Genomic DNA, 25,774 nt, shown 5'->3' with positions numbered 1-25,774 from the left:
ACAAATGCGTGCAGAAAGTGCACTAATTACCTGGCAATCTTCTTTCATTTGATTGTCTGCTCAGGATATTATTTTCCGTACCCAAATATCACATGTAACGCCAGTGAAAAATGGAGAAAACCACGAGGGTGGTGTAAGAGCAGTGGGTACAAGGCCAAGTGCTTCCTGGCTGGTACCAAAATGATAAGTAAAGGAAAAGTAAGGGTTATGTTCGGGGTCTGGAAGGAGAGCATTTCGCATTCATTTTCATTTTTTTTGTTTTGTCATTTCATTTGTTTCTCTTGCTACAATATATGCAACTCGGTGCAAGAGAACGTGACGGCCAAGGAAACGGAAAGCCAATAGTCCAAATAGATCAGGAACAGGAAAGAGGACTACGAACAAGGAAACAAACAACAGATGAGAAATCGTTTACTTATTATAACTACGATACTAATCAATTATTTTGCTTTTATTTTGCTTTTCTTGTTTCGTTTTAACAAATCAAAATCTAGACGGACTAGTACATACGAACAGTTAGGCTTTATAGGTTCTCATCTTGACAGAGTCCAGATGGGCAGATGAACGTCTACCAGGGTATGGGCTGAGAAATGATAATGACGAGATGGCGCTGGGCCTGTGGCCTTCGACTGGCAAGGTCCATTCTCATTGATTCGGAAGTTTTCTTGGCTGGTTGGTAGATATGTGCTCCTACTTGCAAGTTGATCAATTCGCTTGGGTGGGGGACATGTGGATCCTACTAGTTGTAGACTCTTTAGATCGTGAGTATGAGGCTAGTTCAGGAAAGGAGTGTAGGACTGGCACCTAAGAGATAGTTAATTATTCAGGACTTGTTCTTATGATTATTAAACTCGACCAAGCACACCGGCTCTCAGTAATGATAAGCAACCCTTTCGGGTCGGTGTGGTCTATTCGAGTCGAACCAGGCGGATATTCGATTTGGAGCAAACTTTATGGGGAATAGTGGATAAATATTTTTTATGCCTTTATTGGCAGATTATTTTTGCGAAATCCTAAAATATCTTCACTGATATAGCTACTCAGGATAATAATAATAGAAAAATTCAGGGTTTGCCTGGTCTATAATGTAATAAATACGTATATTGACTAGAACAGGGATAATCGAGTTATGTTATAAGATAGAGAAGAAACAGCAAAGTTGTAGGAAAAGTATTCGCGAGTAAGGACTAATACTGCTAGTATGTTTACCGTTTCAATTAATAGTCGATTGAACCGATCGGACCTAAGAGACAAAAAGGAGATTAGGAAGAGACAGAAGCGAATTCAATGCGAAATTTGCCAATATGACGTTGACCCCAAGGTGATGGTAAGATGATTTTCCATAGGATGACAGACTAGATGACACGACGTTACATGCTCTAAACTTGTGCCAAACAGTTTGTATGTATGCCTGTATGCATGGATGTGTATAGGAGCAATGTATCCCCACAGACCTACCAGACGTGACAATCGAGGTCACCAATGTGTTGCAAAAATTTAACGGTTTTTTCAAACCTTTATTTATTATGTTCATTACTTTCCGTGCTCACCACAAGAGGCGCGTACCCATATGACATGATTACCAAGAATGCCAAAACACGCACTTATTTACATTTGCAAATCAAATAAGGCGAATCAATGGCATTGTGCGGAAATTCAATTTCAATTCCCTGTAAAGGAATCTATACATTTCCCGCAATTCGAATGGGCAGCACAAATAACGATCTAGGTGTCTCTTCCGTTTATTTAATGGTTGTTATTAGTTTCTGTGATCTATAATAAACAATTACGCATATCAATGCACCGCTATTTCAAATACATGAAAGTGCAAACAGATGATAGAATTCAAAAGATCGAATTTAATTTCAAAGTGATGATCACATTTTTTTTTCAATCAATTGTTCTTAGTGTCATGTTTGGTAGGTCTGTGGCCGCCAAAACGCTCATGGGAAGCCGGGTGCGCGGTCGTAGGTGTGACCATAAAGCACTGCACACACTGTCAAGTGCAACGGTGAGACGGCAGGTGTACAGTTAATGCACATAGGTTGCAGAAATAGGTTGTTGAGTAGGGTTGCCACCCCTCCGGCTTTGACACGGAGACTCCGGTTTTCGGGAGCGATCTCCGGGTTTTACATCAATTTCTCCGGGTTTGGTGGGAAGAAGCATAGGTTCATTTTTTTTTTGGAATTGATTCTTTACAAAATATTTTAAAAGTCTAAATTAACTATTCCCTAGTAACAATCGAGGGTTTAAGGTTGTTTTATAGCCAATCATAAAACTTAGATTGCACTTGTAGTGTGGTATAAAACTTGTAACTTGGGTTACTCTGGTTCAGATTTATTTTTCCCGACTAACCCTTCGTTTCAAGGTGGCGAAGAGTTCACCAAATATTGCTAATTTCATTCACAAAGCAATGAAAATGAAAAACAAAATTTACTACAAATTAACCTTCCGGAAGGCGCGCTAGTGCACTGAGTGCACGCTGCTCTACAAATCTAGCAAAATCGTCTTAGGGGACCAGCGGCCTTTCGTTCGGTAAGCCATTCGCTATGTGCTACAATTGAAATGTTGCATTCCACTAAGTCGCTCAAAATGGTGTAAAAAGTTATTTTACTGCAATTTTACCAAATCATTTCACTCTTAGTGGTGCTTATCACCAGCTGCACTAAGGTCTGGCAGATTTTTTCTAATCCAACTGACTAGGTCAACATCAAACGAGTTCTTGCAGTGTTGTTGCTACTCCAGCAGCGATCCTTAACTAGGCTAGGGAGGTGAATTTTGCCCTTTTGTTGCGAAATTAAAATTTGTTGGTGACGAATAACCGACACCACATAGTGTGATGTCGCAGCTCTGCCTCCTTTGCTTTCCTTCTCCTGTTAGTTGTGGAGGAGAGCAATGCTCGTTCGACCTTCACAGTGAGAGTAGCTGGTGCTTTTGTATTCTTGGCACTTAGTCGGGGAAGTGAAATACTACACCACATTAAACCGATAAAACCGTTCTCAAACGTCAAAAATTTACAGCTTTACTTTAACGTAGTAAGAGCATGTTCAGGAGTGTTTCAGTTTTAGATTCATAATTTTGAGTTCTATTATATAAAACTGAAAATTTTAAAACTAGAACTTGCTGTCCCCAGCAGCAGTTTTAGCGGATGTTCTATTCAGTTTAAAATTCATGTCACGCCGTGCTTTCAGCGTCACTGCATTCAAATTTATTTTTCCCCAGTCTATCGGGTCTAAGTGTCTGTGCTGAAAACTTTGCACGTATTTAAAACACAGTTCTAAACGTGTTTTAAAATCAGCAACAAATAGAACAACGTCGTATAACAGTTTTAAATTTTAAAACAAAACTGTTCGAAATTATAAAACAAAACGCTCTGCTGGGGATGTGAATGTTTCAGTTCCAGTTCTACTTTGAAACTCCTATACAAAATAAAACGCTCCTGAACATGCCCTTAGGGTAGTAATAAAAAGAATAATAAGTTGATCCGTAGAGTGACGATTCATCACGCAGAAAAATAATTTTTAATGTCAAATAATATGAGGGTTGAAATAATAAATTTGCCAAGTTGTTCTGTGTTCAATAAAAAATACATGTTTATACAAATAAAACAATTGTTGAAATAATTCTGAAGAATTTATTGGATCAAACATGGAAAATAGTTGGACCAATAAAATTTTTTATTGATCTTATCATAACAACAATCGAAACAACAAACAACTTTGTTGAATCAATTAGCTCATTTTGTTGAATAAAACTAATAAAATATTTGGATCAATGCATGTCAAATGTTTAATACAAAAAACATTTTTGTTAAATCAAATAATATCTTTTATTGTTTTAAACATAACAAATATTTGAATCAATGCATAGCAAATATTGAAGCACAACCAATTTTATTGTATATAAAATATGCCTATTCTTTAATAGGAACCAAAGGCCAACTGTCATGGTGACAAATTTAGAACAAACCATTACTCGCTGACAACAGATAACATCAGTACAAATGAACCTCACAAAGTAAATACTTGCCATTGACTTATTGGCCTTTCTCTAAAAACAGGCTACAAACGCATTAATTTTACGCGGTCAAATCATTCTGGAACCGCTTCGGAATCCTGAATGGATGCAGTATGGCCCAGTCAAACCCATTCCGGGATTGGTTAGGAATTCTGAATGGATTCATTATGAGTTCCAGCTCAAAGGCAACAACCGATTCCGACTCAATCGTTTGTTGCATTTGAGCGAGAATCCATAAGGGATTCCAAACCTGTTCCGGAGTAGGTTTGCTTGGAATGAAATGAAATTTTATTACATGCAGCGCATACGATTCCAATCACCGTCCCTTTATGTAGTACCTTTGGCGTTGCGCGTGGTTTATTCCAGATATGCGCTATAATGTAGTGCTTCAGAGTCTCGCCTTTTCCAAAAAGTTTGCAGAAGGCGCACGAATACGCTGTGTCTTCCTGTTGGACCAGAGATGGTGAAGTACAGGAAACTGCCCTCTCGAACGAGTATTATTTATCTCTGGTGCGGCGACGTGTTTTCAGTTCTGCGATTGTCGTTTTTAAGCCACAAAGGGTGTTTTGGTTGAGTCCTGGAATAGAGGAAGGCACCATAAAACGCACAGTGTGCATTCGACTTAATTTATTCACTAACCTTTGTGCGACATCATGATTATTTTCAAGCTGCACTTGCGCCCTTCGAATCCGGAAAATCTGAGCACTATACGAATTCACCGAAATCTGAATTCCCTGGTTTAAAAATAGCGAATTTTTCCAGCATTGACGCACGTGGAAAGTTTTCTTCTTCGTAGCAACTTTTATTTTTTATTTGTTTCAATTCAACAAGGACTGATGATGTAATGCATTCAGTCCTTTTGAATCAATTAGCTGCATGCTTTTGTTAGAATCACTGATTTGTTTGGAACAAACAATAATTTTGTCGATTTTCGAAAAGCACAGATAACAAAACTTGTAAGATTGATTCAAAAGATATTTTGGTTGATCCAACCAACAAAATTAGTTTGGTTTAATAAATTCCTTGGTTCACAATAAATAATTTTTATCGATTAAAAATGAAGAAATAATTTATAGAATCAAACATGCACAATTCTTTTGCATGATATAAACCATTTTAGGCCCTACAACAACATTACCCTGCCAACGCACTGGTGGTGTCGTTATGGACCAGTGTCTGAAGTGGAATTCTTGAATGATAATAACTTCATGGTACCTAGCTGTTTATTTTGCCATACGTTAGTGATTTGTGAATGTTTGTATTTTTGTACGGCCCGTCAAGGTGGACCGTAAATAGAGGAGAACTGGGTGCACTTACACTTACTAGTCGGGGAACTTGAAGCACTCTAAAATTGTGAGATTTCAATTCAATTGAGATAATCAATTTAAATAGTTCTAATAATTGGGATACATGTTTCTACTCATGCATAGTGGAGAAGTTTAATTAAATTGCACATAAGTTTTCTGAAAAGCGTAGTCCTGAGCAGAACTTGTAAAGGTGTGTGAGAGAATGTGTGGTCCGGTTCAATTGAGATTATTGCGAATCTTTTCTAAAATCCGCATCGTGACATTTCAGCCATGCGCCACCAAGCCGTGCGCCGAATTACGCGCAGGATCACTTTGTATTAGTGCAAGCGAAAAAAAACAGTTTGACGTTTATTTTTGTTTCGTTCGCACTCATGTGTGTCACATATAGCAACAAATCGACGAAACGCTAGTTTATCTCAGGATAGACAATATCTAATAGAATTCACAAAAACAGACGCGGTGAATTTTCAGTACGTATTGACCCGCAACATCGATATTAGTCAGATTAAAGTCTTTTTGCGGCTGAATTCCGATCAGATATTCATTTTTACGGTAGTGTTACCTTGATTAGATATGTTCACACCCTTTCATTCTGCTACTATCGGCAGAAGGCTGATAGCACCCAGTCGTCGCCGGTCTAAGGACCGAATGTCATCAATAGACTTATGGCAATTTCGTTTTTGACAGTGCACTACACCGGTGTAGTCGGTGCTACACTCATTAAAATTGGGTGTGTAGAGTCCTCCGTAGGTTCTTGCTGATCGTCTTGGGAGCCACTTTTAGTTTCGTTCTGGTTGTCCGCCCGTTCCCGGTAACTGTTCAAACTCCACTGCTCGTCTCAGATCAAGCTCCCTCAATTCTGTATATTATCCCGCTCTATTGTATGTTCTCTCTCTCACTAAATTTCTCTTTATGATTCTCACGAGGGATAAGACACTTCATTTTATTGCAATGATTAATATGTTTATTAATACCGACTCTACATCCCTTACCTACCCCAAGAATAACATGATCTGATTATAAGAAAATATATAAAAAAAATATTAGCACTATTCATATCGAGCTGGCTTTGTTATGATACGCTTAGGACGTTTAGCGACTGTTGAATCTTCGAAGCTCAAATTTAAATCGTCTTTGTCACATATAACTTCTGAACGACAGCTCTTTGTATCAGACTTGTTTTGAACTGTAGTTTCGCAATGTGGAACTGGCCACATCTTCAAGTGAGCTACAGGGCGTCTATACTGTACACCATTTTCGTTTGCTACTATGACATCACTACCACTTCTTTGTACCACCGTGTACTTCTCAGCTCGATATGTTGGCTCCAACTTCCCTATTTCGTAGTTTTTAATCATTACGGTATCTCCTGCTCCAATCTCCGACGGTTTAGCATGTCGACGATTATCCGCGTAAAGCTTCCCTTGCATCTTTTTAATTGAATCCTTTTCCCGCGTTTCCTCATCGCGTTTCCAGTACGGCTCAGTCCTCAATGATGGAAGAAGGTCCTTTACGGGTCTACCAGTCAGCAACTCCATTGGAGACTTGCCTGTGACCGAGTGTGGCGTGGTGTTATAAGAATACACATAATCCTCGATTGATTTCCGCCAATCCTTTTTCATCGCCCTGGCTATTCTCAGCGCTCTTAATATTCCTTGGTTCTGTCGTTCAACCAGACCGTTCATTTGTGGCCAATATGGGATAGTGCGTACAAGCCGAATATTTCTCTCGACGCAGTAATTTCCGAACTCTTCACTGGCGAATGGGGGCCCATTATCAGCTCTGATTGTTTCTGGGTATGTGTGTTGCTTAAAAATGCATTCCAATGCATCTATAGTTTTCCTCGCGTTCGTTGCATTCATCTCAATAACGGTCAGGAATCGGCTGTAGTAATCGACTACAACTAAAAACGTTGCACATTCTTTCGCAGAAAAGAAGTCGATCGCTAGTTCCTGCCACGCACGATCGGGCATTTCTTTACGAAGCATTGTTTCCGGTGGACCCTGCAAGCTGACTGCAGCACAACCTGCACACTCCTGAGCTCGATTCGCCACGTCACGATCCATATATGGCCACCAAACCTTTTCCCTGAGATTTCGTTTCATTGCTACTACTCCAGGGTGCCCACGATGTGCAATATCTAAAGCTCTTCTACGCAGATTTGATGGGAGAATGATTCTGTCATCTCTTACCACAACACCATCAACCAATCCTAACTCTTTTGAAAATGCTTGATAAGCGAACAAACTTGGTGGCCAGATTTGGGTTTCAATTGATTTTATTACATCCTTAAGCACTTCGTCCCGATCAGTCTCCTGCTTGATCTCGTGTAGCGTAATGGCCAACGGTCCTTCTCCTACTCCGCAAACGTAATGTTCAGAAGCTTCGTCGAAAGGTGTATCTGTCTGTGGGCATAACCTTGAAAAGATATCAGAGATGTTATTAGATCCAGGAACGTACTTCACACAAAAATCAAAGGGCTGCAGCCGCAGAGCCCATGCTTCGGCTCTCGAACAAGCGCGCTTTCCTTCTTGATGTTTTCCACCGAATATATATTCCAGAGTTTTGTGATCGGTGAAAACCGTGAAGCGTATTCCGAACAAATAGGGGTAAAATTTTTCCACGGCCCAGACGACGGCCAAAGCCTCACGTTGAGTTTGTGGATATACTCGTTCCGTCTTCGTGAGACCCTTCGACGCGAAGCTTATGATCCTTGGTGTTTTGGAGCTGTCTCGTTGGGTTAAAACTGCTCCAAGACCAACTGGAGACGCATCTACGTATAATTCTGTTTCATCTTTCGGATCGAAAAATCCCAGCCGACGCACTGTGTTCGTTAATTCGGTTCGTAAGTCATCGAATGCTCTACGCTGTTCTTCACCAAACGATTCGACATCACCTCTGATGAAAAGTCGTAAAGCTTCGGTTCTTGTCGAAAGGTGGGGAATAAACTGACCAACGAAGTTAATTAACCCGAGAAAACTTCGTACTTCCTCCTTTGTTTCAGGTATTCTAAAATTACGGATCGCTTCAATTTTACCATTCGTTGGGCTAATTCCATTGCCGCTTATTTTGAAGCCCAAAATCTCAAGCTCAGCTACTCCAATTAAACATTTTTCTTGATTCAGCAACGCACGGTTCTCTTTGAGGACAGCCAGAACTTTCTCCAGCCGGTCGTTATGTTCATTCTGCGTTTTACCCCATACAACGATGTCGTCTATATAAACCACAACACCATCGATTCCCGCTAGCATTTCACACATTATGCGCTGGAATATCTCGGGCGCACAATTGATGCCGAACATAAGTCTCTTGAATCGCATTAGTCCTTTACTCGTCATGAAGGTGGTGATTCCGCGCGAATCTGGGTGTAATTCTACGTGGTGAAATGCGGAAGTTATATCCAGCCTGGAAAATATGACAGCTCCTTTTAGTTTGTTCAGCAGTGTGTCGATTAGTGGAAGTGGGTAATGCTCTCGGTGGATCGCTTGATTGGGGTATCGCATATTAATGCATAATCTGATATCATCCGTGCCCTTCGGTACAACCACCATTGGTGAGATCCACTCTGCTGGGCCATGAACCGGTTCGATAATGTCAGTGTCTAACATATGCTGAATTTTCCGGTTAACTTTATCCTCCATCGCAGCAGGAATTCGTAGATAAGCGATCTTTCGTGGAACTACCGTGCGGTCAATTGATAATTTGATTTGCTGATTTGGGAACTTGGGGAAGGCAACTTGATTCTGTTCAATGCTCTGTACTTCCAACCCAACTTTTAAGACTTTTAGATCCTCAGCCGTTCTCTTACTAAGCAACGATCTATGCGCACCTTGTACTACAAAAAATTCGGCATAACTTTTTGGTTTAGTTTCGTTTATGGAAATCCATGCTTCAAAAATAGCAATTACTTGTAACGGCTCTTGGGAAGCGTATGCTGTAAATTGTCGTTCACATTGAAACTTCCTTTTATAAATTTTAGCGTTGCTATTTACGAGTTGAGCCCAGGTCTGTTCGGTAACCGTGTTGATGACTGCACCAGAGTCTATCAAAAACTGTACTGGAACATGATCAATACAGCACACGATGGTTCCATCGTTTGTGATGTTTACCTGGTAAAACAAATAATATCAATAGGTTTTTTTTTTAATTCTTTTTTATTTGAGTTGAGTCAAAGTTTCACAAGATGACAATTACATATTACCTTTGATTTATAGCAAATTATGTTAAAAAAAAGTGTAATTAAAGAAAACTTATTCTACCTTTGCGGATGGCTCATTCTCAACGTAGCAGCTTGCCTGATGTGAACTTTCATCCTGCAACGTATTGACTTTATCAGTTTTCTTCCAGGTATACCGGGGCTGCGTTGATGCATATCGTCCTGCTCTGCACTTTCTGGCAAAGTGCCCGCGACTGCCACACTTGTTGCAAGTACAATTTCGCGCGATACACTCTCTTGAATCCCGATGGTGTTTCCACGAACCACAACGGTCGCATTCGGTTCCAGTACGAATGTTATTATATCGTTTTTTCTCACGCGCAAAGGGTTGTCCACGATTTGAACTTTTCGGCTCTGATTTTGTGATCCAATCCTGCTTCACCGATGCTACGACGCCTGCTTCTGGTCTAAATGGATACGATTTCTCCTTTTGTTTCTGCAATACTTCCCGATTGACAGCATAGTTGACCAGCTCGTCAAGGTTCATGATGCTCTCGAGGCCTTTATCTCTAACTCTTTCATCACTAGCACCAACCGTGATTTGCTGCAACAATTCATTTTCCACTCGATCCCGAAAATCGCAACGTGCTGCTTGCGTCCGCAACTTAAGTATGTAGCGATTAAATGACTCGCCAGCCGACTGTCTGAGTGAACGAAAAACCTCCAGTTCAACTCTTTCGTTCCGTTTTCCTATGAAGAAGGCATTGAGTCGCTTGATAGCGTTGTCGTATTCAGGAATTTCTTTTGGGGCAAGTGGAATTTTAACTGGACCTGGTTGGATTTCCCCAGCAACCGGTGCAAGGTTATAATAAATCCTTTGCAGACCTCTGCCGCCTCGAGCCAACATAAAGAGTAATTTTTGATGCTGCGAATCGATATTACTTAATTCAAGAACAAGTTCGCAGGCTCTGTGCCACTCCTCCCACTCCAACCGCAAATTAGATGCATCAGCGGCATCATTGAACGGATCCAAATGAAACTGTTTATACGAATCCATCTGTCAATAAAAAAATTAATTACTGGATTATTTATCAACGTCGACAATGCTGTTTTCATAAAATAGTCCAATTATCCCACACCATTATTTTTGAATCAATGTAAACGAATAAAAGCACCCTCACAAATAAACGATTTGAGCTTCCCTATCGAGACGGAAAGAAATGAAATCCTTAACCCTCGAGCGTAAACTAAATGAAGACATCTAATACTTTTGCTCGCTTCTAACTTCTAACTAAACAAAAGTATAATTTTCTAGTTATGTGGATGTATGCATCATCACAATTGATTTTTTTTTGTGCGCACACAGACTAATTCAGCAGGTAGTCTATTCTCCGTCTGCCACAGACTCTGAATATTTTGTTTTCCATTCTGACACGCATTTGTTCTCTCGTTTCGTGTGGCGTCCTTTGGTCTTCGCCCGTTCTCGTACCACTTTTCTCGTGGGTTCGCGTTTTTCGGCAAATCGTATGTCGATTAGCAAATCAGCTCTTGCAGTTAGATGTGTGCGTGCATCATCGCAACCTGGATTTCGCGTTCGCAAACAAACACATTCTGCGAACAAACTTATCTGTCTCTACCGTAGACTCGAAGAAAAAAAAAAAGTGTTTACGCTCTTTCTCCCATTCGTTCTCCTGCTTCGTGCAACGTCTTGTGGTCGTCAACCAATTCCGCCTCTCCCCGCTCGTTTTTTTTTTCGGCTATGGTTCGGCAGAACTCGCATTTTTTTCCTTTCTAAACTTTTTCCATCGTGGCATCGATTGGAGGTTGCTTCTTCTTCTTCTTATTTTTTTGGCGCTACGGTCTTCAACCGGACTCGCATCTTTTCACTCTAAACTTTTTTCATCATCGCTTCTTTTTTTTGCGCTACGGTTTTCAACCGGACTCGCATTTTTCACTCAAAACTTTTTTCCATCATCGCTTCTTTTTTTGGCGCTACGGTCTTCAACCGGACTCGCATTTTTTTCCACTTTGTCTTATTTTTTTTTTGCGTCGTTATTTAAGCTAATAAATGCTGATTGCCTTCTAGCACTACGGTACCGCTTTTTTTTGTTGTGCATCGAATTTAATCTTTCGGAATTGGGCGGATGCCATCTTTTCTATACTCAATACTCGCGATTTTGGAAGCCATTTTGTACCCATGAACTTCTATTATCCGATAGAGTTCGATTATATTTCAGGAAAAAAATATTTCCCCTTCGTTCTTTTTTAATTAGATACTCACATTAATCGTACCGACTGCGCCAAATTGTAGAGTCCTCCGTAGGTTCTTGCTGATCGTCTTGGGAGCCACTTTTAGTTTCGTTCTGGTTGTCCGCCCGTTCCCGGTAACTGTTCAAACTCCACTGCTCGTCTCAGATCAAGCTCCCTCAATTCTGTATATTATCCCGCTCTATTGTATGTTCTCTCTCTCACTAAATTTCTCTTTATGATTCTCACGAGGGATAAGACACTTCATTTTATTGCAATGATTAATATGTTTATTAATACCGACTCTACAGGGTGTAATCAGTCTATCTCTTTCTTTGTACTACACCGGTGTAGCACCAAGAAAAAACGAAAACGCTATTAGACTCGCGTGGAGGCATGAGATAGGAGACTTGTGAGATCTAAAGAGATTAGAAAAACAGATGCTCTGTCCGGAATCCGAACTCAGCTATAAGCTTCCACAGCTGAATTGAAACTAAGCTCCAAATGGAACATAACGTCTCCCTACCATTCTAATCCCTTTAGTGAAGACTATGTTATCTCACCGTTTGACGACCCAGTAAGAATTAAGTTCAAAGTAGTTTTGCTTGAAAAACCTAGTCAATACCCCGGTGGAGAGATATTCACAGGGCCAAAGAAATTGAAAATGAATGGAAAATGATTGAGCAGCTCGGATGTTTGAATGAATGATGCAAACAAATTCGAATTGAACATAGCAGGGCACGATTTGAGATTTGTCCCTCCTTCAAGTTCAAAGCAACCTGTTGAAAATTTGGAGCTCTGGTCCAGAGAGCAATTATCTTGGAGCGAGAAAAATTACGCTCTTCACTTTAATTACAGAAAGGTATTGAAATCATTCTCATTTTTTGTTGAACACCCGTTAGCTTACATGCATGCAAAGAAAAACACGGTATTGTATGTAAAGTTGATACGGGAACCTTATTTGTTTCTATCATGGTGCAAATCTCGCATACGGTATTCCATGGCATAGCAAGATTGAATTGTCGAAAAAAATATATTTTTTTTATTTCGCATATGTGACGTTAATCGATTATCAGTACCCAACCTCCGACGGTTTAATGCGCAATATAACCGGGACACTCGTACAGGGTAGAATAGCCACCTCCGTGACGACGGCAGTTACAAGTTCCGGTGGCGTTACGTCATAGTGCAAATTCAACGGTGTCAGATTGCTAATCGATTCCCACTCAGCTAGCGGATTGTTCAGCCTATTTTCCCGCGTACCGGAGCTCAAAATCAGGTCGTTCGGATTACCTGTTAGATATCGAAGTTCAAAATATATTCACGTATGTACATTGTTATCAATCTTACCAATTTCGTTGTAAACAAAAGCATCCGTTTGCACGCGTTCGCTGAACTTATGGGTCTCACAGCACACCAGCACTGGAACGTTGAATGATTTGGCTACCAGCGCTATCTGAGCTGTTCCGACGCGGGACATAACACATCCGTTGGCTAATAGGGCATGTGCGCTCAGCAAAACCTTTGTGACCTCGGGCATCACGTAGCTGATTGCATTTATAAGAACACAGGTACAGTCAATGCCTTGTGCCACCAGTTGGCGCAGCATTTCGTGTTCTCGATTACGTGGTCGCGAATCTACGATGACAACACGGAAGCTCTTCTGTCGGCGGTTGGCCTCCTCGAGGATATGCTTTATTAGAGAGGAGCAACCATAGGTAAGAATGACGTCACCATCGTAGATTTTCTCCTGCACAGAAATGCTGATAGCTTCTTCGGCTTTTTCGATCTGGTCCCGAACGTAGGTGTCGATGGCGTCCAGGAGGAATTCCTTTTGCTGAAATGTGAATGAACTTTTTAACTATAATTAAAGCGAAGATATTATTCATTGCTCACATCTGAGTCGGAATCTTTCGCGTTTAGCTGTCGCGTGTACATTTTGATGTACTTGAGAGCATTAGTCATCGAGACGGAGAACGGTCGGCACTTTTGAAGATGAGCAATGTTAGGGTTTAATGCCTCTTCGAAACCTCGGGAAAATTCCTTTTCCGGTGGTGTCTCGTAATCCTGAATCATCTGCGTGAGCGCCTGCAAAAACGCTAGGCATCGAGCTTTAGAACCAGCGATAACACCCTCGGCATACTGTAGTCCAAGTGTGGTGATGGCCGAATGCAGTTGGGTCGAGTTGACAATTTCCGAGGCGGCGAATTTTTTCGTGTACAGATGGTTGAACAGTTTAACCATGTGCGGTTGCTGAGCAAGGTCGGTCGCTTTCGGAGATTTCTTTACTTGTTTCTGAAAATGATTGCAAAAAAATTACAGGCTGAAAAGTACTGTAACTGGGAAACCAACCGTCGGAGTAGAGATTTTGGCGATCGGCTTGTCAGGTTTCGAGTTTTCCTTGGCAGGTGGGGCAGCTTTCTTCGCCTGAGCTTCTGCTTTGGCAGCTCGCTGTGCTTCTTGTAGAGCTCTTCTTTCGGCTTTCGTCGTTGCTGGCTTTATTTCACCTTTTGCTCCAACAGATGCTGAGCTTAAATTTTGTGCTTCAAAGAGAGCTTTTCGTTCAGCCTTACTGAGTGTTTTGTCAGCCACTTGTAGAGTTTGAGTTTGATTTGGTTTTGAGGGTATTTCCTCTGATATGTGCAGCTTGGCGAGTTTTTCAGACAAACTATTGTCTGTGTTGGATTTTTGCAGCGGAATGGACTCGGTTTCTACCGATTTCGATTTGTCCTTATTTTTGCCCTTTGCAGCTGCTTTAGCAGCCTTCTTGGCCTCTCGTTCTGCCAAAATTTCCTCGCGAGACTTTTCCGTCTGTGGTGGATTCATTGCTTTTTCTAGCGGGTGCAATTTTTTATGTTGATCAAATGGAAAAATTTGTTCTAATGGGATGTTTACTATTCCTGGAATAGATTGTGGCGACTTTCGGCGTTCAATATTTTGTTGGAAACTGGCTGATTTCAACTTTCTAGGAATAGTGTTGTTGTCAAAGTCATAAACTGTCGAGGAAGGGAATATTTCTTCTGCTGGAATATCTCTAAGAGGTGAAAGTTTTGTTGGAAATTGTAACTTGCTTAAAGTGGGAAAAATCAACTCCGCCGTAATATCTACCACAGAGCAATTTTTTGCAGCGAATTCGTCCTTTTGCCGGGGCACGCTGCCACTTTTTTGGGTTTTATCGGCGATTCCCTTTTTGGGTATTGTTTGGTTCTCGATGTTATAGATCTTCGCCCCTGGGAAGATCTCTTCAAGCGAAATTGGTTTAACCAGCTCGCCTAGTTCCGTTTTCTTAGCTCTATTTCGTTTGCGACGTCTTTTACTAGCGTTACGATTGAACTCCGTTGTATTTTGCTGATCCTGAGTATGAATGTTTTCTTTGTCCTTCGTGGTCGATTTGGAAAGAACGGTAATTGGTACTGCCTGAAGAGAAATCGGATGCTGCACAAGCACTTCTTGTACCGATGCTTGCTTCGGTTTATTCTTTCTAGGGCGTCGCTTCTAAAATATATATCAGAGTAAACTTAGGCTCTTCAAACGTATTATGTATTGTAATAGAAAACATGCAAATTTTGATTGAGAAAAAAAACGAATCACTAATAACTTTGAAACATGAAACTCAATTTTTACACAAAATAGGTATAGTACGAAGATTAGTTCAAAAAGTAGGTATACTACGTAAAGAAAGAGCATTATTCTTGGGGTCACAATAGCACAATCTCCTGTACCTGCTTCGAAGGAGCCTCTGGTGTCTCCATCTTGCTAGCACAGAAAACAAGAAACGTTGTGTTAATATAACTTCCTATTTTGGATATTTATTGGTGGATCGAAGGGAAATTAGATATTATTCATACATTAGTGAGGCAATTTCCTTACTTTCGGTGAAATAGACTAAATATCTTACGGTTCTGCGATGCTTTATAATTTGTAAAACGAATGTAAATCGTCAGTCACTAGGATTTTCTGAAATACACTACAATACTATTTACACTACTTTTGGACCTGAAATTAATATTTATTACCTTTTTAATGTTGAATATTTAATATAACTTTTACAAGTAAACGTTGTCAAAATTTCTACATTGACGTTATCGTCAAATGTGTTCACAGAGAGACAAATAATCTGGAGTGCGTTCACACTGATACTGATATACACTAAGAAAAATTATATAGTAACACTTACCATATGAGGAGGTTAATTAGACTTTGCGAGTATAGTGGTTTTTAACCGACTATAGCATTAGCTCACCTTAACTATATCCATGCTCACTTTCACTATACTTGAGCTTTGTACCATAATAGTAATATTGAACATTCTATTGAAAGCATGACTATTGTGAGTGGAATGTTCAGTGTAACAATATGCGTAGTTATGTTGACCTAACGTTTTATCATAATAGTGAAATTGAACACTATGTTGTTAAAATGACCATTATAAGTGGGCTGCTTGGTATAACAATAAGCATAGTAATCGTGACCTAGGCCTGTTTGTAATAACTAAAACATTGGGACTTTGACATTTGTTGACTAGTTATTTTGAGAAAGGATATTGTTATTCTGAAAATGACGCCTGTTAATATAACTAAATGGATGGTAAGAGTGAATTAAAGCGTTCCGTATATTTTTTTATTAAAATAATAATTTACATAATAATCACAGCGGCAATTTACCAGCAGACAATAGATTGTGCCCAAATACCGCTCGACCGAGGATGGTGAGCCTGAAGCAAGACTGCAAAATCCTGCTGCGCTGATCGACGAATGATACGGTCCAAATACATTTTCTCCAAAATAGAATATGCAGGAAGATATGGACAGCGCTCATCTTTGAAAAGAGTAGCCAGCGTGCGCGATTTTTGTTGACCAGCCGAAGCAAGAACGGTACATATTAATACTTGCTTTCACCCTCTTCCACAATAGATCGGTAGGACAGTTCATTGTAGCATTGGACAGCTTCGATAAACTTACGACGATCTAATCTAATAATCCTCGATAATTATCATAAAAAAGCGCTTTTAGTCTCATTTTTCTGCAGTCACGCTAAAAAAATAGATCGAAAAATTTATGGTTTGAGAACGTTACAGTTCATTATCATATGAAATTTCAGTATTTACTCACCTGGTGCAATACTAATGAGTAAAGCAAACTCCTGGTACTGCATTCCGTTGCGACTTTCTGTTTCGTCATACTTTTAACCCGATTCTTAGTGTAGAGACCTTTAAGGCTAGTGCTAACTCCTATTTGGTCACTGTAACAGTTTGCCTCCCTTGCCCTTTCGCAACACCTAAGCTCCGCAACGCGTTTCACGATCCGTTTCAGTTGCTCGACGATACTCAACTGACTCAATAACCGATCTTGCTCGTTGGTGTTAGTGTCGCTCTATTCAGACACCAGGCGTCATTTCACATCAACAGTCGAACAACCTCCGTTACTGAAAACGCATATCTCTCAATCGTTACATCTCTCCCTTTTTATGATTTTAATATACCCCTTTTTAACTTAAGAATCGGATCCACTAATAAATGTTCTTGAAAGTCGATTTACATACCATTTATTACAAAATCATTGAATTTTGCAGGAAATTTACGGCACCTCTTGGGCAGGACAAACTCACTCTGTGCGGCATCCTCCGTTTCCCACGTTTGTATGTTTTCGTCTTGTTCAATACTGTTGTGACTTGATATTGATTCTCCGCTACTGGAGTTCAAGGAGTTGTCCAGTCTCTTCAAATGTGTGCTGTTCCTAGTGTATACCTTTCCGGATTCATTCGACTGTATTGTCACCGCTCCCCCTTTGATGTCAGTTATTTCGTATTCTTATGTTCCAAAAGGCAGGTAATAATGATCCCTTTTTTAAGTTTCGCATAATGACCGTGTCTCCCTTCTCCAACTTATGATGCTTGCATTGGCGCTGCTTATCTGCCCGTTGCTTGTGTTTTTCCTTCATTAGCATATCTTTGTCTTTAGCAGATTCCAGTCTTAGACTAGGACCATGATGAATAGAGGGAATCCAATTCCTAATTTCTCTTCCAAACATCATTCGACCCGGAGACATCCCTGTTGCTTCTTGAGGCGTCGAGTGATATAGCGTTAAATACTCATACAAATCTGTTTTCCAATCAGTTTGTTGAATCACGCTAATCTTGAGGCGTTTTGCAATATTACGCATTTGTCTTTCTACGGCTCCATTTTGTTCAGGCCAATATGGTGTAGAGAGATTCAGGTGGACCCCATAACTAATACAAAAATTTCGAAATTCAATGGTTCTGAATTGGGGACCATTGTCCGATGTAATTGATCTTGGAATCCCGAATGCACTGAACATTTTCAAAAGAGCTCCTATAACACGCTGAGTAGTAGCAAGTTTCATTGATTCAATTTGTATAAATCGGGTAGTGTAGCAAACTACAACTAGCAGTGACATTTCACCGGGGAGGCCCTCTTTAAAATCTATAGCCAAATCTTGCCAAGGCTCCGTTGGTATACGACGCGTCATAGGATTAGGCTTGTCTGGCAGTGCAGTCATTTTGCACGGTTTACAATTTCGAACTACCATATCAACTTTTTTGTCCATCGCTGGAAGTCTGGACTTTTGCTCTGAGTTGTGCTTTGATCGAGTTGCATCCTTGATGTCCCACATGAGCTAATTGGATCACTCTTTCTCTCAGTTGACTGGGCACTACGATTCGATCACCTCGTAAAATTAATTCCCCGTACATTGTTAAACTGTCTTTAATTGTAGCTGTTTTAAATTCATCCGAAACCGCATCCCAATTTCCTGAGTACATTGCATCCTTAACAGTCTGTAGTTCATCGTCCAATAATGTTGCTTTTTCTATCTCGTCAATTGAGATAACTGTTGGTTTCATTGCTTCAGAAAGCCATGCGATTAGATCTGGCTCTGCGCATGATGGATGTGTACTTTGAGATAATCTTGAGAGTGAATCAGCTAGGTTCTGACTTCCAGGTTCGTACTTAACAGTGAAGTCGAAGCTTTGCAAACGCGGAATCCAACGTTCGATTCTTGCAGAAGGTTTTGATTGAACTCTATTAAGTAGGTATTCTAGCGGTTTACAATCCGTCACTAGTGTAAAATGTAGACCATATAAAAACACGTATAACTTTTCCATAGCCCAAATAATGGCGAGACACTCTTTTTCTGTCTGGCAGTATTTTTTCTCGTGATCAGCTAAGCTTTTGGAGATACATGAAATTGTTCGTGAAATGCCGTCTTTAATCTGGATTAATTTGCCCCCAATCCAAAGGGACTGGCATCGGTTACTAAAAGCAAATACAAATTAAATACGCCAAGGTCCCATACAAAAGGGTAATCATTTTTTGGCTCTCCGAAAACTAGATTTAATGAACCCTATGCATGGATTTTGCTTGACAACTAACAAACACTGAAAAGTAATAAGAAATGGCAACACATTTTGATAAATCCGATCAGAGCATGCCGTTTTTAAATTTAATAAATAATTGTTTTTGTTGACATTTGTTTGTGTCTGTGCAGATTTGTGGTTCGTTATCCTTTAGTGGCCACTGGCCAGAAGTGGTAAGTTGGGTGGTTTCTTTAAATAATCTCTTCTCGCACAATATAATCTCTTCTCGTTAGATTACGATCCGACGTTGGCAGCCGAAACTGAGATGGCAAAAGAAGCACAACCTACTCTTAGAAACAAGGATGAACCGGAAATCGGTGGCCTGTTCGGCACTCAACAAAAAACCACCCAACGTTGCCTCAACTGCAACACCGAAAGTGTCAAAAATAACATCCTGGTGTGCAATCTCCTGTATCCTACCAACAGCAACAACCGACATGTCGATGGATCATTTGCGTAAATTTTGAAAAATTATATGTCGTTGAAAAAACTACACCGTCCTGGTGTGAGAAGCGCAACTAGTTCATCCCACTAATCGAAAGAGTCGTGTGGCTGATCTGCCGAAAATTCTATCGGTTAGCTGCGGTCTGGAGACGGACAAAGAACTTGAGTATCTAGAAACAAATGCCGCGGCCCTCTGCCCAAGTGTCTAGTGATGGGGACTCGCGAAATGGTGCAAACGTAAATAATGGGAGAATATGTCGTTACGGGATGCAGTGCTCTCGGGTAGATTGTCATTTTTTCCATCCGAGGTGAGATTTCTTGAACCTGAATGTTGTTACCACAGGTCCTGTAATATTTTACGTTGTTCGTCTAATCGTCTAATATTACAGAAAACTCCCACCGTCGAATGCGTCTAATCAAGGTCAGCAGAAATTATGCTTCTCGCTAGGCTTCCGAATAACATTGGATGAGAAGAATTTGAAAACTGGATCATTGAAAACTGCTTCCAGCTGTTATGAAGGTTCTGATGCTCACGAAAGCTGCAAACTAAGCGAGTCAGAGCATATTCCGTAGTAGCAACAATTTGAAATCTTCTACATATCAGATATGCCGTTTCGAAAATCGAAAAGTATCGCTTGTCGGCGACCGTTTGCTACATCAATGACAGAACTCAGCGTAATCAGGTAGCTTTGGTGCACATACCAACGAGCTATCATGATCTCAAAACGGATCGAAGTGGAGGGGACTGGTACATATTCAATGATTTTAGTATTTCCCCGGTGTCCGCGCAGGAAGCGATTTGGTTTACACTGGATTGGAAGGTTCCATGCGTTCTGTTTTATGCCAGTACCGCACTCAGGAACGAACAAGGAAAGAATAAGTAATATTTGACTCAGTACGTAAATCAATTCACAATTGATCTGTTACCATACTCCAGGGAAACCGAGGTGACAAACCGTTGGTTGAAAAATAGATCTTTCAATCGGGTGATTGGTGCCAATGTATGCTGAATTTGTTACTTTGAATCCAGAGGAGAGAGAAATCCGGTCCGATGGTAAAATGTCCACCGTAAAACCTCGTCACATGAGTGTTGCTAAGATCACGTGTATCCGCGGGCAAAGTAAACATGAACGAGTTCCTTCGTCGATGATTACATCTCCACTCAGGAGCAGATTGTCGATTATCTGACAAAATTCTTCGGAATTAAACCAGGCGATCTGGATGCTATCTTTAGCAACAAGAGACTGACGACGCTGAAAAAGTGTTAATTTATTATTTATGTGTTTTAGGGCCGATTTCTTCACCCTCGCTTAACTTTTAAATCAGGTTCACCAGTACGTTTAAACCTGGCTTAAGCGCTACGCGAGGGTGAATAAATCGGCCCTTAATCAATGGTTTGAATAAATCTAGAGAAATCGGAAAACAATATGCTTTTATTGCTTGCAAGCAAAAATGTAATTGAAATCGTGGAAATACAAACGTTTACTCGATTGTGACTATTGAAAAGTCAAGTGTAATGACAAGAGATTATAACTACTAGTGGGAGCAAAGCGCTACTGTCTCCATGTATTTAAGGTCTGAAACATGCGGTTTCGCCCTAGCATATTGTATCCCATTGCTTTGCATTGCCGGGGCAATATGTGTCAAACTAATGGGCCTAGTATAGGTAAGAGCAAGATAATAAACCATCAGTGGCAACTCTCAGGCGCTCGCGCCGTTGTAGGTATTTAGTTCAACACCTGAATTTCTAGCGAAATCTTCCGGCAACAGCAGCTGCTCATTCAGGGAGCCATTCGCGCGAGTGCTGGAGGGTTAACAGCGGCATGCGACCTGAAGGTAATAGTTATAATCTTTTTTACAATAGCTCATATCATTCCACATTCCCGGTAAGTTTGTTGTAAACATAATTGCAGCTATTCTATTCGTTAAACTTCTAAGAATATTATAGTTCTCATCTGCGTTCTAAATTTTTCTAAGGCATAGTTGTGTTTTCTAAAAACTACTGCCTAGCTACAAACTTTCATTATAAATATTTTTGTTAAATTTGCCTGCGGTTGGTCCACTGATGGCCGATCAACATAGGTCACTAGTTATGTTACATTATTTATTTGACTACTGCAAATTATATATTTGTCTAACATTCACCCGCACGTCTTCGCTTCGGTACTAGATCCAATAACCAAACGTGATTGTCATTTGTGACACACCAAACCAAGTTGGTTCCTACGGAATTCTGAGCGAACAGCACACGCATGAAACGATGTGGCGTAGCCACATTAGACAGAGACAATATTTTATTATTTGTTAATGAGTACTATTCTATTGTTACTAAATAAGACATTATTAATGCCTAATGTGGCTACGCTACGATTTTTTTCTAGCGCTGTCTGACTTAAGCTAGGGTTAGCCCCTATGTTTGAGTATACCGGGCAAACGAGTGCATCACACAGGTGCGATTCCGATGATAAGTAACAAAGCCACCTCGTCCGCCGGATCCTCAACGGCTTTGCGCTGCTTCGGATCCGTGGACTCGGTTATGCCGCATAGCCGTATTAAGCTAGCTTCGCCAAAAGCCTTACTTTCGAGAGCACAATAAACATACGAGCAAGATTAGTAGGTACAATTTATTTTTAAGCTTTTTAATGAATTATTAAAATTTTCGCTTTCCGCCCCTTTTTTAAGAATCTACAACACTAAATTAGAATATTTTTAAAAGAAAAACATGTTTTCCGCCTACAAGGGAAGAAGTAGAAGTTAATCGTCTCTATGACACGATGGTCCCATAGCGACAGACCTAGTGAGATACCGATGCCACCGTACAGTAGTAATGCAAGCGAAGTTTCAGACTTTTGCAATACTGAGCCTTCCCGATAGAGCATAAAGAGAGCAATTAGTGGTCCTATCGCGTTACGCACATCGTTACCACTGTGAGCAAAACTTCCGAACGTTGTAGTCAGTATCTGCAGGAACGAAAATAGGGCTGACATTTCCTTATTTTCCTCCTTCATTGGATTGTGTCTGCTATCTTCCAAACCTTCCTTACCACTAATTTAAGGAACTTTACTCGAATCCGGATACAGGGTCGTACTGATTAGTGTATGATCCAATCCAGCTGCATTTTCAATTCTTCCAATATAATTCCTGAGATCTTTGTCGGTACCGTTCAAAACAACATTTGGCGTCACCAGCGTGTAATCGGCTTTCGGAAGAGTACTATCACTCTTGGAGTTAGTAGGAGATTTCCCATTAATCGTTGCCTGATACTCATCGATGTAGTTTAGGCTGGTTATCGTCAGATTGGTGTTATCCAGACCGATTTGGTTGGCTGAAAGTAGGGTTTTTGCTTTCTTCACAATTTTCGGTTCAATCTTGTACGGATTTGGTTTGTTTTTTGATTGCATGCGGAGACGAAAGCTTCTTAATCAATCCGCTGTACTGGTGCGAAGAGGACAGCTCTACCAGTTCAGTCGTTTCGGTAACAGCTGGTAGAGTTTTTCCATCGCCTATCAAGAAAAGTGGACATTTTGTTCGCCGCGGACTTCACAATCCGAATCACCGACAATGAATTCAGTGCATGTGACTTTGTTCTGATTCAGAATCTCGTTCTTCTGCCAAGAAATGACAAAACGCTGCACGAGTACAGCAATCAACAGTCCTACGGAAACACTAGCAACTACCGCCATCCAAGTTGTGATGTTATCCATGTAGAGCAGCTTCGGTCCATCGTGCACAATACTGAATACGTTAACTGCCATGTGTGGCTTCGTAAAACAGCGGCAATGATAACAGCCCAGCCTTGAGCGGGTTTCTGGCGTTCAAAATGAATCTATAAATGAACCAGAACAACATCATGCTCATCATACCACAGAGCACGGGTCAAATGAACCACGATTCGACGATCGTTCCGAGTGTGCTACACTTGAGTCCTTACATTCCACGGGCAACCAGACTGAAACCGATAGTCGAACCTACGATGCTGTGCGTCCCGGAAATCGGCAGATTGAAAAAAGTTGCTACCAGCAGCCACAGGGCGGAACTGGCCAGCTCTGATAGGCAACACAGAATTAACTCAACCTCGGTGCCTTTGTACATTTTATGTCGAAAATGCAAGCGAATAACATCGTGAGAAAGAAAAACTTTCAAGTAAATAAAAAAACGAATAACAAAAATATCACTAGGATACAATAATAAACAGCTTGGCGTTCTGCGTTGCCAGTTTCAATGATAATTCATCAAAGTACACTGTCACTTTGACACTGTACCTTTCCAGGTACAGGGTAGCGTAAAACGAGTCCTCGAAAAATCATCAGAGCATTCCGTATTAACATATTTGTATTTGCTAAAAGCGTCTCATCTTTGGGATCAAAGTATCCAAGGGATTCAACTTTGCCTAAGGTGTGTTTAATTGCATTTAATTCCCCGGTGTGTTGTTCGTTCCATACGAATGGGCAGTCTTTAATAAGCAATGTCCTCATTTGGAATGTCATAGTCGCCAGGTTTGGAATGAACTTCCCGACAAAATTGATCAATCCTAGGAGCGATCTTAATTCCGATACCGACGTTGGAGGTTGAAGATCTAAAATAGCTTTAATCTTTGTATCAGTCGGGCGAATTCCTTTCCTCGATATGTGGTGTCCCAAAAATTCAGCAGCTTCCACTCCGAATAACGATTTCTGCTTGTTAATTTTCATGTTTACCTCCTCAATTCGTCGCATCACTTCTTCTAAGACCTGGTCGTGTTCTTCTTCACTGGCTCCGTATACCAACAAATCGTCCATGTATACTACTAAACCTTTGATACCGCGGAAAACGTTTTCCATTTCACGCTGGAATAACTCTGGCGCTGATTTTATCCCAAACATAAGTCTGCAGAACCGATAAACTCCGCTCCTTGCGACAAAAGTTGTAATTTCTCTGTAATTGGGCTGTAGCTCGAAATGGTAATAGGCTGCTTCGATATCAATCTTCGACAGTTTCGCGACCTAAAATATTAAAGTGTTATACACGTTGCTGCCTCGAAATAAATATATGCGTACCTTGGTAATTGCAACCATTGCATTATCGATATTCGGTATCGGATAATTTCCCCGCTTCACAGCCTTGTTCGCGGCCCGCATATCTACACATAGTCTGATGCTGCCATCGGATTTGCGTACCGGTACTAGAGGAGACACCCACAACAAGGGTCCTTCTGCTCTCTCAATTATGCCCTTTTCGAGTAAATCCTTCAAGGCATTCTCTACATCTGCTTCAATAGCAATGGGAAACCTCCTTGCCGCTTGTGCAACTGGTAAAACCGTTTCATCTAGTTGTATTTTCAAGGAGACATTTGGAACCTTCGGAAATCTTTTAGTATCTTCGGCTACAAGCGTAGATTGCCCCGACAGAATCGAATTCACATTGTATCCTATTTTCAATACGCCGAGAGCAAATGCAGTGCCTTTACTCAAAAGGTCGGTTTGTCCATCCGGTGCAACTAATACATGAGCCCAAATGCCCGAAGTTTCTCCAGGTATTATGATTTTCGTCTCGAAGGAGTTACTGAATGCGATATTATCGGTTGAAGCGAAAGACCTCAAGTTGATTTCCCAGGAATGTGGTGTTTTCTCGTTCAACATAATTGCTTTCTCCGCTTTGAGTTTTTCGAAAGTGCTTTTTTTTATAACATTTGCGGGTGATCCCGAATCAACAACTATTTCTATGGGTACACCCCCTATTTCAAGTCGAAGAACCTCGGTATGTTCTTGTCCCGTTTGAACAAAGAAAACCCCTTTATTTTCTTCCTGTGGCTCCGAAGTGATTGCGTATATTCGCTTGGATTCCGTCTTCTTGGTATCTGGTTCGTGTTTTCTTTTTCGACAGGACACTTTAAAATGTCCTTTACTTCCACAAGCGTGACAAGTAATGTTCCTTGCTGGACATTTTTCGGTTTCTCTAGCTAGATGACCTGGTTTGTTACAGTTGTAACATTTGCGATTGTTATCCTGGAATTTGTTGAAAAGATTTGTCCTATTAATCTTTTGAACAACTGCGTTGTCACTGAACGAAACACCTGGTTTTTCATACTCCCTGGTTTGTTTCTGTACTTCCTCGAGAGTCTTGCCTAATACTGTTGCCTCGATTAATGTCATATCATCCGTAAGTAAGCGCTTCCTTAGCTCAGGAGATTTGCAACCTTCAATAATTTGATCAACAATGACGTCATCGACCTGGGAGAACATACATCGGT

At 40.7% G+C, this 25,774-nt stretch overlaps 2 protein-coding genes, 1 long non-coding RNA gene and 1 pseudogene across 4 annotated transcripts; 1 reads left to right on the top strand and 3 right to left on the bottom strand.

The window, feature by feature from the left end:
• Positions 1–9,574: 9,574 nt before the first annotated feature.
• On the bottom strand, positions 9,575–11,859 carry LOC131688170 (uncharacterized). The gene is made up of 2 exons (XM_058972336.1): positions 11,762–11,859; positions 9,575–10,537 (listed from the first exon to the last, which is right to left on the bottom strand). Exon 2 carries the CDS (start codon positions 10,535–10,537, stop codon positions 9,575–9,577), a length of 963 nt encoding a protein of 320 aa, XP_058828319.1. The 5' UTR covers positions 11,762–11,859.
• Positions 11,860–12,741: 882 nt separating this feature from the next.
• Positions 12,742–15,831, bottom strand: LOC131689735 (translation initiation factor eIF-2B subunit delta). The gene is made up of 7 exons (XM_058975027.1): positions 15,744–15,831; positions 15,598–15,684; positions 15,450–15,483; positions 14,080–15,222; positions 13,624–14,022; positions 13,078–13,564; positions 12,742–13,020 (listed from the first exon to the last, which is right to left on the bottom strand). The coding sequence occupies exons 3-7, from the start codon at positions 15,477–15,479 to the stop codon at positions 12,800–12,802; spliced, it is 2,280 nt and encodes a 759-aa protein (XP_058831010.1). The 5' UTR covers positions 15,480–15,483; positions 15,598–15,684; positions 15,744–15,831; the 3' UTR covers positions 12,742–12,799.
• Positions 15,832–18,967: 3,136 nt separating this feature from the next.
• Positions 18,968–21,190, top strand: LOC131691173 (uncharacterized). Of its 2 annotated transcripts, XR_009305730.1 has the most exons (4): positions 18,968–19,274; positions 19,335–19,853; positions 19,935–20,425; positions 20,483–21,190. It is a non-coding gene; the product is annotated as an uncharacterized LOC131691173 (long non-coding RNA). The 2 variants fall into 2 exon arrangements; XR_009305729.1 differs by having other exon boundaries at positions 19,935–21,190.
• A 771-nt stretch (positions 21,191–21,961) lies between these two features.
• LOC131692832 (sodium-dependent phosphate transporter 1-B-like) lies at positions 21,962–23,852 on the bottom strand (annotated as a pseudogene).
• Between the last annotated feature and the right edge of the window lie 1,922 nt (positions 23,853–25,774).

Source organism: Topomyia yanbarensis, chromosome 3, assembly GCF_030247195.1.
Source record: "Topomyia yanbarensis strain Yona2022 chromosome 3, ASM3024719v1, whole genome shotgun sequence".
Classification (NCBI taxonomy): domain Eukaryota; kingdom Metazoa; phylum Arthropoda; class Insecta; order Diptera; family Culicidae; genus Topomyia; species Topomyia yanbarensis.
The sequence above is the reverse complement of the archived record's forward strand: the minus strand, read 5'-3'. Positions and strand labels throughout refer to the sequence as shown.

What these genes read in the sequence shown, in the direction of transcription:
- LOC131688170 (XM_058972336.1), bottom strand. Translation starts at nt 10,537, where the DNA reads ATGGATTCGTATAAACAGTTTCATTTGGATCCGTTCAATGATGCCGCT.
- LOC131689735 (XM_058975027.1), bottom strand. Translation starts at nt 15,479, where the DNA reads ATGGAGACACCAGAGGCTCCTTCGAAGCAG. An exon ending in CCAAAATCTCTACTCCGACG is followed by an intron (nt 14,023 to 14,079) that starts GTTGGTTTCCCA and finishes AATCATTTTCAG; the next exon opens with AAACAAGTAAAGAAATCTCC. An exon ending in TTTTGTTTACAACGAAATTG is followed by an intron (nt 13,021 to 13,077) that starts GTAAGATTGATA and finishes GATATCTAACAG; the next exon opens with GTAATCCGAACGACCTGATT.